General features: G+C 41.0%; 1 protein-coding gene across 1 annotated transcript in view; it reads left to right on the top strand.

Annotated features, from left to right (window-relative positions):
- PTPRT (protein tyrosine phosphatase receptor type T) overlaps positions 1 to 23,749 on the top strand; it is a 439,233-nt gene that overhangs the window by 400,554 nt on the left and 14,930 nt on the right. The window contains exons 20-26 of the mRNA XM_071759664.1: positions 5,038 to 5,225; positions 11,119 to 11,206; positions 16,787 to 16,863; positions 17,396 to 17,432; positions 18,787 to 18,884; positions 20,719 to 20,835; positions 22,113 to 22,267. Of these exons, the coding sequence (XP_071615765.1) occupies positions 5,038 to 5,225; positions 11,119 to 11,206; positions 16,787 to 16,863; positions 17,396 to 17,432; positions 18,787 to 18,884; positions 20,719 to 20,835; positions 22,113 to 22,267 (760 nt within the window). The remainder of the gene's footprint in view (positions 1 to 5,037; positions 5,226 to 11,118; positions 11,207 to 16,786; positions 16,864 to 17,395; positions 17,433 to 18,786; positions 18,885 to 20,718; positions 20,836 to 22,112; positions 22,268 to 23,749) is intronic.

Genomic DNA, 23,749 nt, shown 5'->3' with positions numbered 1-23,749 from the left:
TAATTAAATCCATCACAAACACCACTCCAAGTATAATTTATTTTGTGCAAAGATGTCTGATCGTGTTACACGCTTGCCAAAGCTAAGAGAATAAAAATATAAACAGAGAAGAAAGACCTGACATTTCAGACACAGAAGGAATCTATTGATATTAAAGCAAAAGTTTAGAAACAAACTTCTCTCCTGATCCAGGGTGACACAACAGCCCAGAGCTGCTTTCAGTTGTTTGAGGCAAAGGTTAGGTTTTGGGTCAGAAGGCAACATCATTCTCTGTGTCCAGATTTCTGTGTCTCAGGAAAAGAAAACTATGTTTACAAAACAAGATGACATCTCTATAAAAGGATCTAAAGTTTTAATCCCCAAAGGTGCTCTGGATGAGCAGGTGCCCTCCAAGCAGCTGTTCTAAGACCTTGCACAGGAGTCTGATCATACAGAGCCACTTCCAGACTGGCAATCTGATTTCTCAACAGTTTTTCATCTTATCTGTGACATCTATGGAGAAGTTTATCAGTTTTTCTGTGGAGGGACACATTTTTTTTTTTTTAACCTGTCTGGGTAGCAACAGAAGTGTATAAAGCACAGTGGTGTAGCAGCAGGCAAGGAATAATATCTCACCCTCAGGGTACTCATCAGATGGGGAAAGATGCCACCTTGCTGGCCTCTGTTTCAGCTCGTGCCTGCACATTGGATTCTAATGTGTTTCTCCTGGCAGTGTAAGACCTCAGATTTTACTTCAGCAAGTTCATTATTATTTCTACAGCAAAGAAGAGAGTCCCAAGAAACACCATTTCACAAGTAGGAAGAGTTTATGATTATTGCGAGTGGAGTCAACAGTGTTAAATTTCTTTATCTACAGTTGCATTCTAAACAGATAAACTGAGATGCCTGAAGAGTTTCCCAGTCAGGGAAGTTATGTCAGAGTCAGTGCATTATTCATTTAACATCTTCTACAAAATTTCAGGCTATTCTATGAACACTTAGGCTGGTTCTGAGAGTGCCAACTTCTAGATATCAAAATATCTGCATTGGCAACAAATCATCTTAGTATGGGGGGTAAGAGTGTTGCACTAAAAAGGGTTTTACTAGTGCAGCTGCTAAAATTAGAAGTGATCCTCTTACAAACAGCATGTTTGCAGCATGCAGAATACCTGTTTTATTTACAGCTGCACAAAAGGAACTGTGGGAAATGGTTCTAGGAAGGAAGCAGAGCCCTGAACAACCTGCCCTAATGAGACTTCAGATGCTCTCAATTGATTTACTTTATCAAAGAGAAACTGAAGAAGTGATTTGATCAGTGCTTGCACGGGTCAAGATTTCAAATGCTCAGAGGGCTCTTTAATCTAACAGAAGGTATAATAGGATTCAGTGCCTGCAAGTCAAAGTTAAGCAAAATCTAATTGCAATTAATGAATGTTTAGACAGCAAGAGTAATTAACTGTTGCCACAACTTCTGGGGTCAGAATGGAATCACCATTTCTTGAAAACTTTTAATTTGGATTGTTTGTTGGAACTGTATTCCATCTTCTGTAGACAACACAATATGGTAATGTGTGTTCCTATCAACAAAATGAGGACAAATGACTAGATGTGCATATGAAATATAATTTAAAAAAAAAAATGATGCACAATTCTGCATGTTTAGTAGTTTCTGAGTACGAGAGTGAATTATTTCAAGCCTCTTTAAAAAAAAAATACCTGTTTTCTTGCTTTGCTGGTCTTACTGGAAACTCATAAAAGGCACATGTGCTTTAGAGTCACCATCAAAACTGTAGTGAAAGTCTTGGCCATGTTGTCCCTATTTGCAAGGAAATGGGGACAGGTTTGTGAGAAGGAGATAGAGAGAAGGAACTATGGAAAATTGCTGTGACTTTCCTTTAGTGCAGTAACAAAGGCAGAAGTCTGAGTTTGCTGCTATTTTTGTTGTTTTCCAGTGCCAAAAGGAACGAGATGGGGTTTATAGCTGCAACCTGCAGGAAAAGCAAAGCCTGTTGGAGCATTCCAAAGACTCTTTGGTTGATTGTCCTAGGGAGAGATCAGTTTGCTGCTGCCTCCCCTCCTGCCTGCATTTGGAATTGTTCACAAAATTGCTGTAAACAGCACATCTTGAGAGAAGGTGTTGTGCCTTGTGTGAGCAGCTCATTAACTGTTCTTGGGTTCAGGCACGTGGGGTGATTACATGGAGAAAGAACAATATGTTCCGTGCCTCAGGCTTTATTAGCAGAACATATGAACATTAGGCTCACCTCATATATAACAGTTTGTCTCCATAAAAGTCTCTACACTCTTTCCTTGGCCCAGATAAAATGCTTGTGGAAATAAGTGGCAGCCATCCTGAGCTGCTGAAAGAGCTGGGCTTGGGTTTTCTTTCAGGTAGCAAAGAGGCTGTTCAAGATGTGCCCAGAGGGAGAGATTCTCTGTCTAGTTTCATCTCTGTGTGTCACTCAGTTGGGGGTAGGATGACCCAGATTGTGTGACACTTTTTTCACAGCAGAAACACTTGGCTGGGTGGGAGGGATGCAAACGGTGTGATGGCACAGGCCATGCTGCAAGAGCTGTTAATGGGCTTTGTACCATTTTTTGAATGTCTGACTGAGGAGAGCAGTTGTCCCTCTAAACTCAAAGGCCAGTGTCAGATCCTGCTTTGCTGCTGAGCAGTTTCTTGTAGTTCCAGATTCATAATGTGTGCCCCCACTTCTAGAGGGGTTATTCTGGAAAAGAGGGGGCACCATTTTCCTGGCTTTTACCTTTCCCAGTGATCATCCTATCTGAGAGGAGAGCCAAGTATGCCAGAATTAAGAGATCTGATGAAGAGAGAAATTAGTAATTGCCTGCAAAGCAGCTGAGTGATCTGAGCTACATTTTACAAGTAGCCTCTGCTCTGCGTGGGCCCTTCCTGTATTAGCACCAGAACCAGCACATTAGTTTTAAGGCTCCCCCTTGGATAGGGTTATTGTAATGTTTTTTAATTGGGGCTGATAAAAATGTGGCATTACTTGTAGGTTCCTCAGAGAAGCCAGTTGTGAAATTGGGTTTGTATTAAACCTAATGATGGAAAATTAAGCATAGTACGTCTGTTGGAAATGGTCCGCGATAAAAATCTTCTCCTCTCCATTACAGGATGTTAATAGGGAATAGGGGAGGAAAGATGCACTAGGAAAGAGAATCCAACTAGGGGAATTAATAAGCCTTGAAATTCCCTCTGTTCAGAGTTCTCACACTGTCATTAGTCGGAGCATTAGGGATGATTATACAAATGCTCTGGATGTTACTCTTCCTTAAATCCCAAATTTATTCACATTTTGAATCTGAGGGTTGCTCTGCTAGAGCCATAGATCTGTAAATCCCTGAGTGTCCTGGGAATGGGATTGTATTGATGCAAACCTGGGATTCAGAAATGCTTAAATTCAGCAGCTTAATCTTCAGAGGAGATGATCACTTTGTGCTAATTTATTTCAGGAGCAGCAAGATGTGTTCAGCACCTCTGATAATTCACCCACCAGACCTTTTTATCTCCCCCTGGGGATCAGCTTGTCCTGTGGCACTGCTGGCGTTCCTCTCACCTTTTTCCTTCTCACAGTCCTGCAACTTCAGAACAAAGCATATGTCTGGCTTGGTGTCTTCCCCCTACCATAACAGGAAAGCAGCTGAAGCATTATTAGTTATGGTTTTTTGTGTCATTGGTTTGCCAGCTGCTGGGAAGGCAGCCTCATGCCCTCATCTCTCTGCTCCTACCCAACTTGGAGGGAGGGACAACAGCAGAGTTCTGGGCTGCTTCTCATCAAAACTCCATGGTGATTTTTCAAGGATAGCAATGTTTACAGTGGCACTCTGGCTGTATTTCTGCCTCACAAAAATCACCCTGAAATTGCAATTTGATTTATTTATTCTTTATCCTTTCCAAAACATGACCGCAGTATTGCTGACAAGGGATAGTGTTTAGGCTCTTTGTCAGTAAGCTTGCTGTAAGAAATAAGCCTTCTGTATACAGTCTTAAGGAGGTTTTTTTATGAACAATCTGAGGGAGATATATTTTCTGTTTGCTAATACCTCGGGTTTGGCTAAGACCAGAAAGAATTGATGTAGACTGTTAAGGTCTGTGTGTGTGCAGAAGAAACCAAGGATCTCAGATGCCTGTAATCATAAAAAAGCAATGCTTTATTGGTCAGCTGTTTAAATGTGGCCAACTCTGGTAGATAAGAACCTAAAATTTTCATCTAATTTAAGTTTCTGTTGTTAAAAATAACTGTTGTGACAGTTTTTTAGTTATTTAATCTCTTTTCTATTAGTTCACCAGGAATATTTTGTTACACATTTGTGTTCTGGGGATACGAGGTTACAATTCCATCTGAGCAATGATAGGGATTTTTTTTTTTAACCCATTTCTTTAAAAAAGAGACATTTTGTCTTAAGTTTATATATCTGAAATTGAAGTTTCTGCATGCAAGATAACTATATTTTTATGCTGGTTTATTCTTGATGATAATATTACATCTTTGCAATTGATGTATAAATTTTAGGCCTGAACTAGCAGAGCAGTTTAATTTGCCTTTAACACCCTATGTGGCTTATCTGAAATGCTAATAATTTGTTTGCTATTAACTTGGGCCCCTTTCAGTTATCTCATATTTTACACCCCAAATCCTGCTTGAATGTCTTCCTCATCTGTATGTATCTTTCAGTTGTGTTCTTTGCAGGCTTGTGAAGAAAGGTACGTAGTGTGACTGGAGTTGTTATGCAGAGCTCACCCATATAAAATGTGCTATTTTGTCCTATGTGCTGTATCCTCATTCTCCTGATTGGATCTTTACTCTGTTTCCCTTCTCTTTGGGTTTGTCTCCTGGACACAAAAACCACAGGAATGTAATTCAGTCTTTCTGGGCAGCTGTGGGCAAGCGCATGTTTCCTACTTATTGCTTAACTTTCTTTTGCCTGCCCCGACCTATGGGATGGCAGAGCAAAAAAACCAAACAAATCAAGAACCAGAGTGAAAATACCAGATAGGTGAAAGCTTGTTTTGCCTCCCTGTCTTTCAAACAGACAGTAGCCATGGAGAGATGACCCAGCCAGCCCTGACTATCCAGACCCACCCGTACCGGAGCTGCGAGCCGGTGGAAATGTCCTATCCCCGGGGACAGTTCCAGCCAGCCATCCGAGTGGCAGACCTCCTGCAGCACATCACCCAGATGAAACGAGGCCAGGGCTATGGATTTAAAGAGGAGTATGAGGTGAGAGGAACCTTCACTCACATAGATAAGTAGAGAAGTTTTCACTCGTTAAGGAGAAGCGCTCGGGAGGGGGAGGATGATGGTTTTAAAGAACTTCTTTTCCTTCGTTCGCTTTGCCTCTTGATCCTTTCCTTTCTCCATCTTATTTATGTTTAAAATTTATGTTTAAAGAACTTCTTTTCCTTCATTCGCTTTGCCTCTTGATCCTTTCCTTTCTCCATCTTATTTATGTTTAAAATTTATGTTAAAACGTTTATGTTAAAACAGCACTAGCAGTTTGTTGATGGCCTTCTAGCCCAAAGGAAATGTGTTTACTACAGCAGTAAGAAAATGACATTGTGCTCATCTGTTGCCATGTGCCCCCTCTCCCATAAGGAGCAGACAATAAATATTTAGCAGGTGCTGAACTCCATGAAGTTCTTGGAGCCCCACAGTCTTTTACTTACTGATGTGCTTTAGTTGACAGCAGGACAAGCCAGGCTTTGAGACAAGGAATGGGTTTGGCTTTGAGCTTTCTGGGAGCTCCAAATACCCTTTAACAGTTGGTCAAATTAAATTACTGCCTAATGACCTGAATGCAGAATGATAAAGGCAAAAGCAGGAACCTGGTGTAGTTTAAGGAGTTTTCCAGCATGCTCAAACCTCTGGCTCAATATATGTTTGGCTGATCTACTCTTCCAGCTCCATGTAAAGAAAGAAGAAATGAGTAAGCTGCAAAAATGAAAGCAGCCCTCCCCCTCTTCCCAGCTCTTCCCCCTAAACTGGAAAGACCAGGAATATAATCCAAATGGCAGAAAGAAACATGACACTGGGGAGGAGTTGGAAGAGGAATATACATTTAGAAGAGAGAGAACAGAAGAGGGAAATAGCATCAAACATATGTGAGACTTTGCTTTTGCAAGCGATAATTATAATGAATGTAGTAAGCTTGTGGGAAGGCAATAAGCAATTAATATGCATAGTGGCATTAAAACTACTTAAAAATAACATAACAGCTGTGAAAAATAAGTTACTTAATGAAAACAGCTCACTTTTCCACCCTGCAAGTAAGAGTCCATGGGGTTTGTGTCACTGCTGCAGGGTTTTGCTGTAACTGAGAGGCAATCTTTTCCTGGTTGTTGCTAGGGAGTATTTTTTTAATCAGATGGCATCAAAGACTGTCAAAATAGGTATTTCTGGTAAGTGTATGTTAACCAGGTCTAGTCACTCATGACCTACAATCAGGCATGCTAATTAAGCTATCAATAGAGAGAGCTCTGTTCAATATTGAAAAAGAGCAAGAATTCTTGTAGGAGATTTACTTTGCCCCCTGCCTCGGCCTCCATTTCCATGAATAGTCCCCAAAACTGCATTCAGCTCAATTACAGATGCCCTAAGATCTAGTTCTTGATGTTCAAGAAGAAAACAGGTGCTGGCATATATGTAATTTTCTGGCACTGGCATTGGTAATTATCAAAATAACACATTAGCATGAAAAATGTCAATGCAACTTTCAGCTCCCTAAGTTCTGCCTTTCCCAGAAAGTGCTATCTACATACATCTATAATGACGATGACATTATATAGATTTGCATAATTCCTTTCTTTACAAGAAATAGCCTGGAGAATGCCACAATCACATGTGCTGTTCTACCCTTCAATCAGAGGTAATTGCCTGAAGTAGCAGTCGGTTTTAGTGCTAGAATTTTGTTTTCAGAGTATGGGACACAGGCAGCACTTGAGCTCCAAAGAGCTTCCAGCCACTGCCAGCAATGCCACCACCACAGGGAGGATGTCAAGGAGAGGTGGGAGGTGTAAGTTGGCTGAGAGTGGTACCACAGGCTGGAATCTGGAGGAACACAAAGCTGCAAAGCTGGCTTTGCAAAACATTTTGCAGAGTGGTTGATAAAATCTTTAAAAGGAATCAGTGTCTTTTTTAAGATGCTTTTTTCATGCACTAATATCAGTGTCACCTCCAAATATGGTTTTGGTTTTTTTTTTTCATCTAAGGAGCTGGTTTTTCTGCATACTTTGCAAACTGATAGGATAAATTACTGCCCTTTTAGTGACATGTTACCAAATGTTATTCTCATGAAGAATCACCTTGAATGGAGTGTATCAGTCACAGATGTCAGTGTCTTATCTCTGTACATTCTTCTCTCTACTGAGTAACCTCCAAATTGTGTTTGATATTTGTTTAAAATACACCTTCACCTACAGACTGGGAGAGCTCAGGCAAAATGTTTTACCAAGGGCATCTAGAAGAATATTTCTGGTGCTTGCATCTTGCACATAACCCCTCACTGGGAGGAAAAGCAGGATGTGATTGTGTAAGTGGTGTCACTGCTGGTGTGAAATGGGTGATAACTGCGTGTGTGTGAGGGTGGCAATCTGTCAGCACTTGCCATGTGTGTGTTATTTTGGGTCTGCCTGTTGCACCTGAGGCCAAAGTGTGACTTGGGCCTTTTTTTTTTTTTTTTTTGGCTGCTGCTGCTCCTTAGTAGTTAAACGTGTAGTCCACAAGAGAAAAATATATCACTGGCAGTGGATGTAGATAGCACTATTTAGGATTAGGCAGAGCCGTAAACATTTAAACGGGACACGTTTAAATGTCACCTGCTCCTTTTTCAGCACATATCAGCCCTGATTTGTTGCAAGCTGTGGGACTAGTCCCACAGACTTACTGCCAGCACCAATTACTGGCTATGGAGATAATAAGCTTAAGTATCCAAACTCATTTTCTGTTATGATTTAGGATGTCACTGGAGTACATTCTCCGGCTGCATTAATGAGACCGTGTAGTTATTTTGGATTTTGTGGCTCTTTCCTCAAGTATCTTATTATTGAGAGTCTCTAGCTTGTTGAAGTCACCTCTGAGTTTTAACCCTTTCATTTCTGGCTGGCTATAGTCAAAATAAAAATCCTGGGGCTCAGGCTCTGATGCAACATAGCAAAATATTTGGCAGCAACGTGTTTCCTGAGACAGCCCTGCCTTAAGGCTTTGCTACAGACCAGGATGGGGAACTGAACTGGCTGCAATGCTGCTTTTCAGATATTTTTTTGTCATCCAAAGCAGCTTTTAGCCTTAAGTCACAGAAAGGCTGTGGAAAGAGTTCTGCAACCACATTTGAGAAGGTGGTGGCTGCAAGGAGTGGGCCAGGACTCTGTGGCAGGCTTTGAGATGAGCAGCAAAGCTTTGAGTTGATGCTGTTGACTTTGGCAGCAATAATTCAACATTGGGGTAGATCAGTGCAAAGGAATGATTCAAGTTGTCATATTTAAACTGAAAACACACAGCACACTAACTAAATGCATATGCTGGAAATTAAGTTGGCTTGCAATAGGTCTCAGTTTAATGCAAACACTTTAGTTATGTTTGGAGTATGTTGTTTAGCAAACTTGACTGAGATGAAGCTGACTTTGAGAGATCTATCTTTGTAATCTCAGATAAAAATAGATCAAATTGGTTTAAAAAGCATCATTGTAATGTAAATTCCACTGCTGGGAACCATTTCAGTATAAATTTTACAAAACTTCTCAAAAAGAAGGAAAATAAGAAAAGCCTGAAAATCAAGCCCAATGTTTTGAACACTGAAATTTTTCAGTTGTTAAAGAGAGAAGGGGAAGAGTTTCCTGTGAAATGAAGGTCAAATCCCCATGGCTGAGTCATCTGGTGTGTAAGTAGGAGTACAAGTTACACCTCTGCTCAGGCAGTTTGTGTCTCACCAGCCAGAGCTGTGCTACCTCTCTCTAGAGACAGATCTGCTAAAGGCAGAGATTTCTTTGGTGTTGAATGAGATGGAAAATCTTGGACTCTTAAATCTTTGGGGGCTATATCAGGCAAATATAAAAGTATCTATTTCAATGGAGAATTTTATGTTTGGATCACATGAAAGTATAGAAGGATAGAGCTTGCTGAAAGGGATTTATTGGACCTGAATGTATTTTCTTTGGCCAAGTTAGCTTCTCTCATGCAGAAGTCATGACAAAGAAAAAAAAAAAAAAGAAAATCCTATTTCTTTTCCTTTTCAGAAGGCTATGTTTAGATGTCTAATGATTGTTGCCATTCTCTGGTCAATCAGCTGTAATTTTATATTAGTGGAGGAAAAAAAGGCACCTTTTTCCTCAGTCTTTGAAGATGAAAATGAACCTTCCTCACCTCCTTTCTTTTACTCACTGGTTTTTTTGCTGTCTGTGGATTTGTTGGTTGGTGTTGTTTTTTTGGTTTTTTTTTTCTTTTTTGCTCAAGAGATGAGCTGCTATTTGAAAACAGCTGTCTGTAAAGGAAATATATGTGTGATCAAAGCCCTCACCAATTACAGAGTTATTACTCTTTCTCCTGGGCTTTTGAATAGGAACTCACCATCTCTGTCTTTTGTCAGCAATGCTCCTGGCAGTGCTGCAGTGCCTGACATTTTCTGTCCTGGAACCCCTTTGGGGGAAATTCACGACGAGTTGGTCTGCCAGGGGTTTGCTCATATTAAGTTTAATTGTAATGTCAGTGTTGTAGATCCTAATAATTGTGTCTCTCTGCTATTGCACTCAGGCACAGTAATAGACCTGGATGGCTTGTGAAGATGAATATAAATTCATTTTCCAGCACAGCTGTGTCAAACTCCCTGCTTCTAGCTGAGGCAGATACGATTCTACAAAGATTGTGGTATAAAAAAAAAAAAACCTATAATTCCCTAAGGACCATAAATAATGAAATTTATAATGTTGGTTTTAGTAAGGTAGGATTCTGGTAGAAAGATCTCAGAAGAGGCAGATCTAGAGAGGACTCTCAGCAGGAGCTCTTCTTTTCCTCCTCTGTTTCAGCACAATCAAGCAGCTGACACCAGCAGTTTGCAGGCCAGGGCTTTGCAGCCAGGTGGTACCCCAGGAGCTGAGGGTACCCCAGGAGTTGGTGCTGTCCTGGCTGCTTCAAGCCACCTGTGCCCACATCCCCAACAATCCTGAGACAGGGAGAGGGATCCTCCTACCTGCAGGCAGTCCAGGCCTGGATACATCCTTCCTCCATGTACCTCGAGGGCAAGTGGCTCATTTGAGTGTGTTCATGGGGCAGGTTGGCACTCTGGGCTGCTTATCTCCTTACCCCATCCTTTCTCAATGGAAAAAGCACATTTTAGAAAAATTGTTTTCATCCATTGTGAGCATTTTATCTCCTTTTACCTCTCCTCCTTAGACATGATCTAAATATTTGAGCTTTTTTCCCTTTTCCCCCCAAGAAAACAACTAGTGGTTTGTATTGCATCACCCTATTATTATTACTACAGAAACAGCTGAAACCATTGTATCTGTTTTCAGCTTCAATAGGAAAGAATGAGCTTTATGTTTCAGCCATTTGGGTTGTTCTTAGAAGTGTATTGATAGAACAGTTTGGGCTGCAAAACTTTAAGACCTTGATAAATAGTTTGGGACTTGAAAATAAAATAGTTTGGGACCTTAAAGCTCATCTAGTCCCAACCTCCCTGTATGAGCAAGGTCACCTCCCAACCAGCCCAGGTTGCTCCAAGCCCCATCCAACCTGGCCTGAACACCCCCAGGGATGGGGCAGCCACAGCTTCTCTGAGCAGGTCCATGAAATCTCCAAATGTTCTACAGGGGCAATCTGCTTAACCTGCAACTCTGCACTCAGAAACAAAGCCTCCTGATCCTTTCAGATCTGAAATAACAGCAGGAAGATGATTCTTTGCTAGCAGAGGCCAAGAGATGCAAATGGGCTGCATCAAACTTGGTGGTTATTTTTTTTTTTTTTTGCATTAGTGGATGTGCCCTTTCCCGGGGAGCAGCTGGTTGCTTGGCTGACTGCTGAATTATGCAGAGCCTTTATTTTTGCCTGGCTCAGTCATCTTAATCCACCTGAAGGCATTGGCCAGATTTTTATAAACACTCTGCTATTGTTTGTTTTGCAGGCACTACCTGAGGGGCAGACAGCATCCTGGGATACAGCCAAGGAAGACGAAAACCGCAATAAGAACAGATATGGAAACATAATCTCCTGTAGGTGTAAATTCACATTAAACTGAGCTTTCTGTAAGATTTTATAAGCATCCTGTGGGAAAGGGTGTGCTGGAGAATCTCACTTAAAAGCTGGTTTGCAATTCTGGGCACTCACTAGTTTGTTCTCTTTGTTACCAGCTGTTTCTTTTTTTTTTTTCCTCATGTTTTTTTCATTCTTTTATATGAGGTCATTGCATGACTTCATGGGTTTTTCTACACATTTTCTATCTCCCTTGCTTTTTGCTAAGTGTTTATCATTTAGCAGCTAAATTCTGTCAGGTTTTCACCCTGGGTGGTGATGCCCATTTTCCCACTACCCAAAGGAAAATGGAGTGAAATCTTTTGCTTCACTTCTAAAAGCCTGGAGAGGAGGAAGGGAAGATGCTTAAGGAAGGGGCATGTGATACATGAGACATCTTTTAAAACCAGTAGGGAATTATCAGCCTTTACCAAGACCCTACTGCCAGGTGACACTGGGCAACTTTCCTGAGGAAAGCAGCAAAAGGATCCAGAACAGGGAACTGGAAGCAAAGTTTGGAGTAGGAGAGGTTTTCTCTCTGGGCAGATCATGAAAACAAATTCTGCTCAGTGAGTACAAACTGTGCCAAAACCTGAGCAGAGGAGGGGAGGTGGGAACCCATTTCACCCTTAGCTACTTTGTTGTGCTAGAATTGTATTGGCTGATAAAACCCAGAGTGTGCACTGATTGCTCTTACCAGTTTAGTTGATAAAAAGGCTGCAGATGGCAATTAGTGTTATTTATTTAACCACAGTTGTCATTTCATCTCTCCTGGAACAAGATACCACCTGCTTTTTGGGGAGTGAATTGAAAAGTCAGATTTGGTCAGATTTTGATCTAACTTTTTTGTAACTGCTTCAGAGATTTTCATTAAAATGTGGGTTTGTAAACTCTAGGAATAAGGAACATTGCTCAGTGAGTCACAGCAGATTAGACCTTGTCCTTATGGCCTTCTGGGTACTAGAACACTTACAGGACTGTTTTACTCAGCTCACTGCTTTCCCAGGGCTGTATTAACATCGTGCCTCTCTGTGAAAACCTCAATCTTACTGCCAGCCCCAACAGCTGCTACTCTTACATCTTCAACCCAAAACTGCAGATGAGGCTGATTTGTTCATGGAGAGGGGCTGCAAGAGAGCTCTAAGCTTTCCTCTGCTTTAAACCCTGGGTTTTCAGGGTTGCTTTCAGTCTGCAACACTGGGATGATGTTTTGGAAAAGCTGGGGGGGTGGTTTTTTGGGGGTTTGTACAACCACAGAAGTCAAGTGCTGATGGTGAAAGGATACATGGCACGTGCACAGATTTTTATGCAGGAGGGAGCTGCCCTATTTAAACTTTTTGTTATATTGGCAAAGCCCACAGGCTTGGCTCCTGTCCTTTGAGTATGAAAGCTGTACACTCAGTTGTAGAAATAAAGGAATTTTCTTTTTGGGGGCAAAGGTAGGTAGTGGATCCACTTATATGTTGAATTGAAATGATTCAAATTTGCTTTAGGGCCCAGATACTGAGGCCTTCAAAGTGCATCAGCAAGTGGTTATTTGGGGAGAGATGCTGAGTGTTCCTGGATTGAGCTGAACCCATTGCACAGAATACAAGACATGCAGGAGCTATATGGGACCTTTGTCTCTATTCTTCTTTTTCCCACTTCTCCAGATTTAGAGCCATGATGTTGTAAGAGAGTACAAACTCTCTGAGTTGAGGAAATAAAGATGTAGGATTGCTTTTTGTTGCAGCTTAGAGGAGTGCACTCTCTGTCCCTTTCTTTTCTGCTTTTATTGGGAATGTTATTACAGGAGGAAGTCAGTGCTTGTACTGCTGCTGCTTCAGATATGTCCCCCCATCTCCAGGGGGGGATCTTCTTAGGGGATCACTTAGGATTTCAAGTCTTGTGATGGTCTGTTAAAAACTATTGAGTTGCTAACAACAGACAGTGGAAAAAATTGCTTTGCTTCCTTTACTCTGGCTACCACATGCTTTGGGCTAGAAGACTGAATTAATCAGAGAATTTTATGGCAGAAGAGTTAAACAACAGAGTGGGATTAGCAGAGGTCTCAACTTGATCATGGTACATGATCCTGAGAGGCTGGGAAATGTCACACCTCACTGTTACCCCCTTTTAAGCACAGTCCAGATTCAGTAGGGATAAAAAGGAAAGGACAGACCCCCTTGTACCAGAACTGCATTGAACCATTTCAAAGGATGTCTGTATGTCTATTGACTACATGGGAAACCTTGGCTGCCAGGTTAGGCTGTCTTCCTAATATTTAGATGGTGAAAGTTGTGTGAGATTAATCCAGTGCTGGTGTCAAATGAGATGGGGAAAACTGCACTGATATTTCAAATGATCACTAATGGGAATTTTGACAGAAGTCTGAAAGTATAACATTTTTGTGCTAAATGGGGAGCACAGTGCTTTTCAGTGAAATCCTTGTCACGTCTGAAATCCTTTTTTAAGAGCAATTTTTAAGGTACTTTTCATACAAATTTAGAGTTCTGGTAACTTGCATACAGACTACAGTAAACAGGGAGAAATAAAAGAATTTATACTTTTGTTGAAGCATATTTGCATTTTTTGCAGTTCTAAAAGTTAGATTCAATTTTTCTTCTGTTTCTCCCCTCACTTTTAAATTTTTTTCTGACCCATTTATATCATTCAGTGATATGATATCTGTTAAATTTACAGAAGAAACGAGTGACACTTTTGTGTGTGGCTCCTTGGCTGGTGTAGTGCAGTGGAAAGGGTGCAGAATCAGAAATAAATTCTGACGATTGGGAGAAGATTTAATGAAGACATTTGCTGTTCTCTAAAAAGCCCTTTAAGGTCTATACATGGAAAGACTTCAGTATACAAGGTCATTACTGATAGTAGCATAATAAGTAGCATTAGGGTTTGCTTCTCTCCATTAAAACAAAGTTGTCAAAGTTTGAGGTGGAAAAGGGGACTTACAAGGTAAGTTATGTCATGAAGTTTTATTCAGACTGTGCTCCTAAAGTTATGGACAATATTAAAGACACCATGAAGACATAAAAAATATTCTGTGTGCTTACCATGTACACAGATTTTTTTTTCCTGCCCTCTTCACACTCGTAAGAGAATTAAATCCCCAAAGGAATATCATTTTTATAAAATATGCAGTTAAATATGGTTAGTTCTGTCTTTCTGAAGGAAAAGTTCAACTAAAAGTGTTTTCATTTGGTCCCAAAACACAATTGGACAGAAATATGTACAGCTCTTTTTTTTTCTGGGGGGAAATAAATAAATAAATAAATAAATCGTTCATTTCCAATAATAAATTCTTCATCTGCTACTGATCTTCAGGGATTGAATAACCACGTTTGGCTTAAAGGGAATAAAACCAACAGAACATTCCATAGCTACAGAGCATAATTGTCTTTAATGGAAGGACCTCTTCTGCACTCTCATGCTCAGGTCTCTCCAGCTAGATCCCTCTGGAGATTCTCATCCTGTCTGTTTTGAGTTTTTAAATAAAGAGTGGCTCCAAGAGCTGAAGCTTAAATTTGTGGCTTGGTTCTATTAAATTTTGAGAGGCAGGTTCTTCCTTGAGGGCTGTTGAGAGCACTTCAGCTCCACACCATGCACAGACACCGCCTTTGTCCCACTTGAAAAAAAAAAAATCAACTTGAAATTGTTTTCACCTTCCATTAGGGTCATTTTTTTTGTTTCCTCACTCTGTAGTTTTATTGTTGCAATAAGTTAAGACTTTGGCACCACTATTATATTGTGGCATCACAAGAGGAGTCAGCAAATGTTCCCGTCCCCACCATTAGCTCGAGGGGTTTCTTTCTTTGCTTTGCTTCTGTGTGATTCTTAACGAGCTCAGTTTGCTGCCTTGAACTGTGTGAAATTGTCTAAGGGAGATTTTGTGTAGTTCATCTGGGTGTCCTGTTTAATCAGCTCTTTGTCACTCTCTGTGAATTGCTCCACGTATAAATTCTTTTGTTGTCTCTCTAACCACATGATTTACTGCAGCTCCTGGAGTGGTTGCCTCGAGCGCAGGTAATTGTTTGGAGTTGGGAACAATATCAGCACTTTAAGAAATATACTTCCACTGATCTGCAAAGGTTATATTTATTAATACAAATGGAACAGAGCTTTTGATGGATTCACCTGAGTAACCAGCTTTGAATTCAAATGTAGGATTTGATAAATACAGCAAAGTGGTTGTATTTTTTTGGGTGTGAAACTCTCACCCACAGAACGAACAGAGTATGAGAATGATTGTCTTAACCAAATGAATATTTAATATATATCCAAATCTTGGTTTTCAGCACTGCATGCACATTTGTCTCCACAATTATTGTCTGATTCTACATTTAATTAAGTAATTACTAAAACTCTTTTTGCTGAGTTACTGCAGAATCTCACCTCGTATTTTTATGTTTCATTGCTGTAATTCTTTTTAATTAAATGTACATCATGCTTAAACCCATATTTTGCAAAGTGCTTCTAAAAATTAATGCTTCATTGGCTGAGACCTAGGGTCTACAGAGCTGGTAGAGGGAAAATAAACTTAATGGTCTCTGTATTATACTTCTTTAATACATCCTTTAAAAATGATCCCATTTCCATCAGTGACCTCCATAACCCAGTAACCTGTGTTGAGCAACTGGCCCTTAGATAGCAGCTCTGCAGTTAATTGCATGGCAGTGCTGGGATTGCCACCCCAAGTCAGCTCAACAGCCCAGCTTGCTGAGAATCTCCTTTGACAGAGCCCAGCACCAGCTGCTCCAAAGAAAGATCAGAATATTCCCTTGGTGGAAAATCATGACATAATCTGCCTGCTGGGGCTGTTCCCTTCTGTGTCTGAGCTGTAGAGCATGCTGGGAGATGAAAAGATTGGTATCTGCTATTTGATTGCCTTATCTGAAGTAATTTTGAATGCCCTTAAAACCAGAAACTTTTCTCATTTATTTTTTTTAATAGTTCCTTGATTCTGCTTTGCTGCCCTGAGTTCTGTGGCTTGCATAAAGGAAGCTTGCTCTGATTTCCTTTGGTGTTTCGTTCGATTTTCTGCTTTACCCCATTTGTTATTTCCAGGATTTCATTTGCCATTTTAACCTGCTTCACTTTTTATACCTCTCTTAGGACCTATTTATTTTTATCCTCATCTTGACAGTTTTAGCTTTTGCCTCAGTTTCCATAGCTCAGCTGAAGCCAGAGGGGCTGTCACCTCCAAGCATATTGGTGGCTCTTGTAATGGAGATCCAGCCTGCAAAGATCTGGCCTGAAACCCCTGAGCTGAGCAACATTTGTGGCTTTTGTAAAAGCTCTGTAACAATTATGGTGACAGCAGTGAAGTGAATGAGCACAGGGTATGAATGAACACCAATCTAAGGATATAAATGTTACATCTTAAGCACGAAAGAAAGGCCTTGTAAGAACAGGAACACCTGTGATATTCTTTCAATTATATTTTTCATTGTAAATATTCTATCACCCACTTGCAGGAATCAGCAGATAAAATAAAGCACTTAGAAATTAATTTTTATCGTTACTGTCACTTTTTTTTTTTTTTTTTTTTTTTTCTTTCCTTCTTTCAGATGATCATTCAAGAGTGAGATTGCAGCTCCTGGATGGGGACCCTCACTCTGACTACATCAACGCCAATTACATTGACGTAAGGCTCCTGGACATTCCCTCTGTGACAACAGCTCCTCCTGACAACCCTGCTTAGGAACTTGGTGCATTGTACATAGGGACAGGCTGTGGTCTGATAGCAGTGACAGCTGAACATTGTACAAACATCGTGTTGTGACAGGGAGAAGGTTCTTGCTCTCCAGTTTATTCTCTCTGACCAATCTGGACAGATGGAGATTTCCTGTGTTTGACAGATCCACCAACATAAGCAGAGTGTGGGCTAAATGACGTGTGTGGAAATCAGTATCAGCCCCCTCACAATAGCATTAGGAGCTATCTGACACTTAGTGACTCCTCGCAGAGTTGCCGTGGAGAAGGCGTGTAAATAGATTGACATTTTTTATTTTTTTTCACTGTTATGAAATAACATTCAGCAAGCAGCCTCTCTCACACCCAGAGACTGACCAAATGAACGTGCATTTCTTGTATGCATCTCCTAAATCTTAGGAACATCACAGCACTCAGAAAAGTGATGAAAAATACACCATCACCTGTTTTTCTTTTTTCCCCAGGGGTACCACCGGCCTCGCCATTACATTGCAACTCAAGGCAAGTTCATTCTTGTATGTCTAAATATTTGTAAAGCCACTGGTGTTCTCCTCTGTTGTAAGATCCCTTCATAGGATGATATCTTCTGTTTTGGGGAACATCTTAAAACTTGGTAGAAAGGAATAAAAAAGGAGGATATGGAATGTTCCGAGATCTTTAAGGCACTCAAATGTAAACACTCCAGCTACAGGAATAAAAAATGCTGCAGATGTAGAGGTGACAGTACAATCTATAATGTGTCCTTTGTGCATGAAGTATGAGATTACAACTAAAAGGGATTTTATGGGCCTTGGGTTTACCTTCTGGAGTGAGATTGCTTGAGGAGGGCAGCAGGAAGAAGCCTGTGACTGATGAACTTTAGGTTGGTGGGTGCCTGTAGGAAACACATTTGAACACCACCTTCTGTGAGTTAGTTGATGAGTTTCCTATGCCTTTAGGAGGAAAAAAAAAAAAAAGTAAAAAAGGAAAAGCATTAAAAACCAACCCAGTTTGATGCTGGGGGCTATCCCTGTTAGAGGACAAACCTCCTACTTCTGCTCTTTATAACAGGTTTCTGTTTTCCTGCTTCACATGACCATTTCCTCAACCATTGTTTGTCCTCATTGTTGTGTCTCCCTTACCTGCTAAAGTGATGGTCACAAAAATGACTTCTTAAATTTTGCTTTATGACTTCATGGCTGGCCTGTCCCTATTAAAAGAGTAAAGAAACATCTTAGAATAAAACTGGAAATTGAGGGCGTATGAACATAGGGCTGATCAATGCAGAGGAGATGGAGGATGGGCAGAGCAGGCAAAAAAAAGTCCTTGAGAGGATTTTGTCCACAGTGCAGGAGACAGAAATGAAACAGGGGCAGAGAGTTGTTCTGGTATAATAAACCTTTTGTGAGAGCTGGTTGGCTCTTGGAACTCAAAATGTTTCTCTCTAGGACAAATTCAGAAAAAGGCTACTTTCTGCCTGTTTCTTTCCTCCTTCATAATTAATAAATATTAAAGTGTGAAATGGAGGAATTTCGGTGCTGCATTAGGTACAAATTTCAATACAGCCTTAATTACAGACTCCCTGTAGGGTGCATCCATGTCCCATCATTTACACATGATTACCTGCTAGAACTGTCTCCACTATTTACAGTTCAGGCACTGACTCTCTTTCCAGTGTGCTAGAACCTTAATTTACCCCCTGGAAGAAAGATGAGGTGTCTGTTCTGTGTCTGTAACCCTGAATTGCAGAGGGATGCTCTGAAAGGGAGAGCAGGATCCTGTGGGAACGGGGCAATGGCTGGGGAGCAGCTGAAAAGAGTTGCTGGCATGGATTACACTCTCTTAAGATGTCCTTTTGTCTTTTCTCCTGCCTCAGGGCCGATGCAAGAGACAGTGAAGGATTTCTGGAGAATGATTTGGCAAGAAAACTCTGCAAGTGTTGTCATGGTCACCAACTTGGTGGAAGTGGGCAGGGTAAGGGTACCGCTTTCCCAACATACAAAGCCAAACCAGCACTGGGGATAGCACAGTGCTGCTGTTCAGAAAAGCTCAGCAAGTGAAATGCCTTTTGATTACTGGAGTAAGGGAATGTATTAAGCCACTCTGGGTTTTTCTCTAAAGTGCTAGATTTTGTAATACTTTGCAGCTTCCCTTTCAGACTAATAAGGATCTTGTTCCTGATGTAAGTCACGGCTTTAGCAGAGTTATACAAATTCCTGCTAGCTGAGAAGTTGTCTCCTTTTTCAGTGCAGAAGGAGAAACGTACTTCTGTAATAATTATCCTTTATCTCTATTATTTGAACACTTCTCTACCCGCAAAAATCCGGAGGGGTGAGAACATCCAACTGGTGTTCAAACTATCAAAGGAACTCTTTAAATGACACTTTAAAGCCTGGAGTTCCCAGTCACTTCAGAAGATGACTGTTCCCTGGTGGTACAAGATTGTGCACAGCTGGATCTGGGGCACTGAGCATTGTTGGGCTCCTCAACACCCCTTGCTTCACTCTCTTGGTCTCAGAGTAACCAGAAGACCCTGTGTCAGCACAAGGAAATTGCCAAAGTCCTCACTGGGAGCAAACTTGAAGAACTCAAAAGACATAGGCTAGATTTTAGGGAATAAGGGTTCCCCAGCATATTCTTCCCAGTCCTGGTGACTTTGCTTTAGAGACATTCTCAGAAATGGAAACTGGAGCTCTTAAAAATTTTGTCCCCGTGTTTGTCACTTTCATTGCTTTGGTACTAAGAAAAAATTAAACGTGAGTTTACTCACAGCTATTAGTAATTCAGCTCCTTTGCATTTGATTTTCTTTAGATCTCATGGTTGAACGCCAGCTGGTTCTGTTCATTTATTGTTATTTATTCTGTTTTACCTTCTGCACACTTTTGAAATAAACACCTCTGTGAAAAAAAAAACAAACAAAAAAAACAACAAAAAACCCCCAAACAAAAAAACAGCAACAAAAACCCCAACAAAACAAAAACCAACAAACCTACATTAATCATATTTAATATTTATAAAGCCCCTTCAGATTATGACTGGAACTGGAACATGAAACCTGCTTCACAGTAGCTAATTGCTGCAACTTTTAGGTGCTGTTCCACTCTTTGATGTTAGAGCATTTAATAACTTGCTGCTTTTTGGTGGCCTAAATATCCCTTCTAGAGCTCCACAGCTTTGGCTTCAATTTCCACAAGCAGTTTTGCACATAGCCTCTAGAAGGGGCAAAGCTTGGGATATATTTACGTGACCAGAATATTTCTTTTGTGAGCCTTAGCAGAGCCTGTCACAGCTGGTAAAAAGTCAAATTTGTGTCCACATCTGATAAGAGAAGCTTAGAGTCAAACAAATTGAAAGTATCAACAAGTATCTCCCAAATCCCCGTGAACTGAAAATTTTTGACTAGCCAGGGAGAGTTCAGAATTACAGCAGCAACAGCAAGGGAATAGATTTTTCTCAAAGGAATGGTTGTAATGGCTGCCAGGTTTTATGTAAACCTGATGCATGGTCAGGGCATCTGGATATTTAAGGGAGACCATCTTAAAGAAAAAGATTTATTTTTTTTCCTTTTCATTTGTGCTCAAAGCAGAGGAAACTGAAAAAAAAAATCCTCCCTGTGGTTTCTATACATGGTAATGGAATTTTTATCTGATTTATACCATTAATTCTGACAAGGTCTGTACATCAGGAGAAAGCCAAATTTGCATGGGCTTTAGCTTGAAAGTGGAGTAAAATGTAGGTCAGCTCTGACTCAACTTGAGCTGATGCCTCACGATATTTTCCTGTTTTTTTCTGATTTTCTCCCTTCAGGTAAAGTGTGTTCGGTATTGGCCGGATGACACAGAGGTTTATGGGGACATTAAAGTCACATTAATTGAGACAGAACCATTGGCAGAGTATGTCATACGGACCTTTACTGTACAGAAGGTAAGGAAATCTTCAGGCAGATTAAGTTTTGGTACAACACTTAATCTGTGTTCTGAAATATGAACTCTGGGAAACATATCCAGAATGATCTCAGACATAGGAGGTGTTACTATTTGGACAGGTTTCACTTCAGAAACTTAAATTTTTGACACAGATTCCAATTTTAAACAAATGATTTCACGTCTTGATGTAGCCACAGAAGTAAAATCCATAGTGCATGAAGTTTAAATGAATCCAAAAGCCAGCAGATACTTGATGGTGTGCCAAGAATAATAACTGTTATGTTTCACAGTAGCAAATTATGGATGAAAAAAAGTAGCATTTAAGCTGGATGCCAGGTGGGGTCCCCTTTCAACAGAAATAAAAATATAATAAAGGCAAGAGTATTAAAACAATCCCCAGACCGTCAGGATTTAGAAGACTTTTGTTATGTGTAATTAGAATTTGGAAGCTGTCAAAGTAGCCCAGCTTTGTTAGAATTGTTCTCCACTCAGTAAGTCCTCTTAGAGCTTTTCAAAAATTCCTGCTAAATGAACTTCAGCCACACTGAGAACGTTGTTCCAGTTTGCTAATATATCAGCTCCATATTTCATTAAATCACTGAAAACCTTGGTAAAAAATTCTAATGCCAAAATCTGACAGGTTAGAGGACCTGCTCCTGCACTCCTTGTGCATCTCCTGTGTGCTAAAATGTCACAGCTAAGTGACCCTTCTGTGTTAGCCTTTGCATGGCATGGACAAGGGGTGTTAGTTTTCCTGTACCAATGACTTGGTCTCACCAAAAAAACCAAGGGATGGGGCTAAGTACCAGTTTCTGCCCTTTTCAACTCCTGCTATAGTCTCAAACTAAGATTTTTGGCAGCAGATGGCAGAAAATCTATCACTGCCTGGGGCAGGCCCATTCTCTTAGGTGTTCATTCCCCAGGCTGCTGCTTCAACACCTCAAAAAGGATTTCAGAGTGACTCCTAAGGATATAAAACACCAAAGGAGGCTGGATAAATGTAGGCACCCCCTAAAGTGACTTCATCAGCTGGGTTTGAACACCAAGTTTGAATTGGGAGCTGGGGTTCACCTTCACAGTCCTCAGTTGTGTGTTACCCACTCTGCTTGGACTTGGAGTTGAGCTTGAAACCTCCGGGAAACAAAAGTAGAGCAGGAGACGTTCCAGACTTTCCCCTGTCCCTTCTCAGCCCTCTGCCAAGGAAAGGGAGCGGTGATCAGAACCTGCTGGTTGCAATCTGATGGGAGAAAAATAAAGACTTTGTTGTCTCCTCAGAAAGGCTACCATGAGATCCGAGAGATTCGGCAGTTCCACTTCACCAGCTGGCCTGACCACGGGGTTCCCTGCTACGCCACGGGCCTCCTGGGCTTCGTTCGTCAAGTGAAGTTTCTCAACCCCCCAGAAGCAGGACCCATAGTTGTGCACTGCAGGTATGAGCACTCTTTGTCTCAGCCTTTCCTCCACCAGCTTTTTTAGCTTTTTTTTTTTTTTTTTCCTTTTTTTTTGGTCCCCCCTCGGGTAAGAACCAGCTCTGTGTTGTTTGTTTAAGAGTGTAATTTGTGGGCCTCGCAAGGAAACAAAGTGGAAATCGGTTTTCTTCTCTGAAGTGGTAACTCTGGAGCTTAGCTGGCATGAATTGGAGATGATATAAGTAGGTCAGAGAGGGCCATTTTTATGTAGAAGACTCTCTGGTGGCCTGTACTCTCTTAGATGCTCATAACAGAGCTGGGAAAATAGTAAATATCTGGGACAACCATTCCAGTCACTATCTGTGACAAACCTCGGGAGCCACACGTCCCTTTTGCTGGAAGGGACAATGCCTACAAAAAGACAGAACTACTGACAGGGAATGTTAAAGAAGCTTTGCTTTTCTGTACCCAAATGGGCTGCAGGTCAGCTCTGTACCAGCACCCACAGCCTTATCTGAAAGGTGAGCCTGTCCTCCTGGATCTGGGTGCCAACCATTCTGCATCTTGGCTTCCTCAAAGCTCGGGAGCTGGAGTGGAAATTTTAGAATGAAAATTTGCCCAGCAGTTTCAGCTAACAATTACAAGAGGGATGCCCGAGGAAAACCTCACTCTTTGGTTTAGAACTGGGAAAATTCAGGCTACTGAATGCTAATTTTCTTGCTAACTTGCTTGCTAACTCCCCGGCTGCTGCTGGTACATCTGGGGGCTCTTCTTCTGCACTGTCTTCATCCAACTGAGCTTAAAGCCCAAGTAAAGTCCCTTAAAGTACAAGGGACTGGATGAATATGGAGGAGCTGAGTGTCCCTAACATGAAGCACTGACAGAGGGAGGTGTGATCAGGGGTGCTGCTGGTGGGGGGAGAGCAGAGAGAAAAATCATCCCTGAAAAATCAACAGACAGTTACCTCTGATTGCCACTCTCTGTGATCAGGAAGAGGAGAGAATACATCCCACAACCACTTTAAAAAGGGAAGTAAATGAAATTTTATTTTTTAGCATTTTTGTGTTGCAGAGAGGGGTTGTTTTTGTGGTTTTGGTTGCAATGAATCAATTTTCTAATAATATGCAGCTAAGACCAGGGAGCTGGCAGAGCTGGCAGAAGAGAATTCATTCAGAGCTCAGGTCTTGAATTTGCTCCCTTAGTGCCACACCATGGGTCTGGCCCTGGAAGGAGTCTGAACCTGATTCATTGTCACCAAGAGAGCAAGGAGAAATTTTTCATCCTTCACATTTTAATGAATAAATGCCATTTCCTCTCCGTTATTTATCTGCTTTTGAATTTTAATGACTTGCTTTAAGTGGTAATTACCAAATTCTCCCCACTGATGCCTGGCTGGATAATCTCACTCTTCGATATTTATGAAGTGCCAGGATCCTCTAAATATAGAAATGTTATAACTATTTGTTAAAATTCTGAAAAGCTGAGAGATAAAGGGACAGGAAA

Source organism: Heliangelus exortis, chromosome 16 (assembly GCF_036169615.1).
Source record: "Heliangelus exortis chromosome 16, bHelExo1.hap1, whole genome shotgun sequence".
In the NCBI taxonomy this organism is placed as follows: Eukaryota; Metazoa; Chordata; class Aves; order Apodiformes; family Trochilidae; genus Heliangelus; species Heliangelus exortis.
The sequence above is the reverse complement of the archived record's forward strand: the minus strand, read 5'-3'. Positions and strand labels throughout refer to the sequence as shown.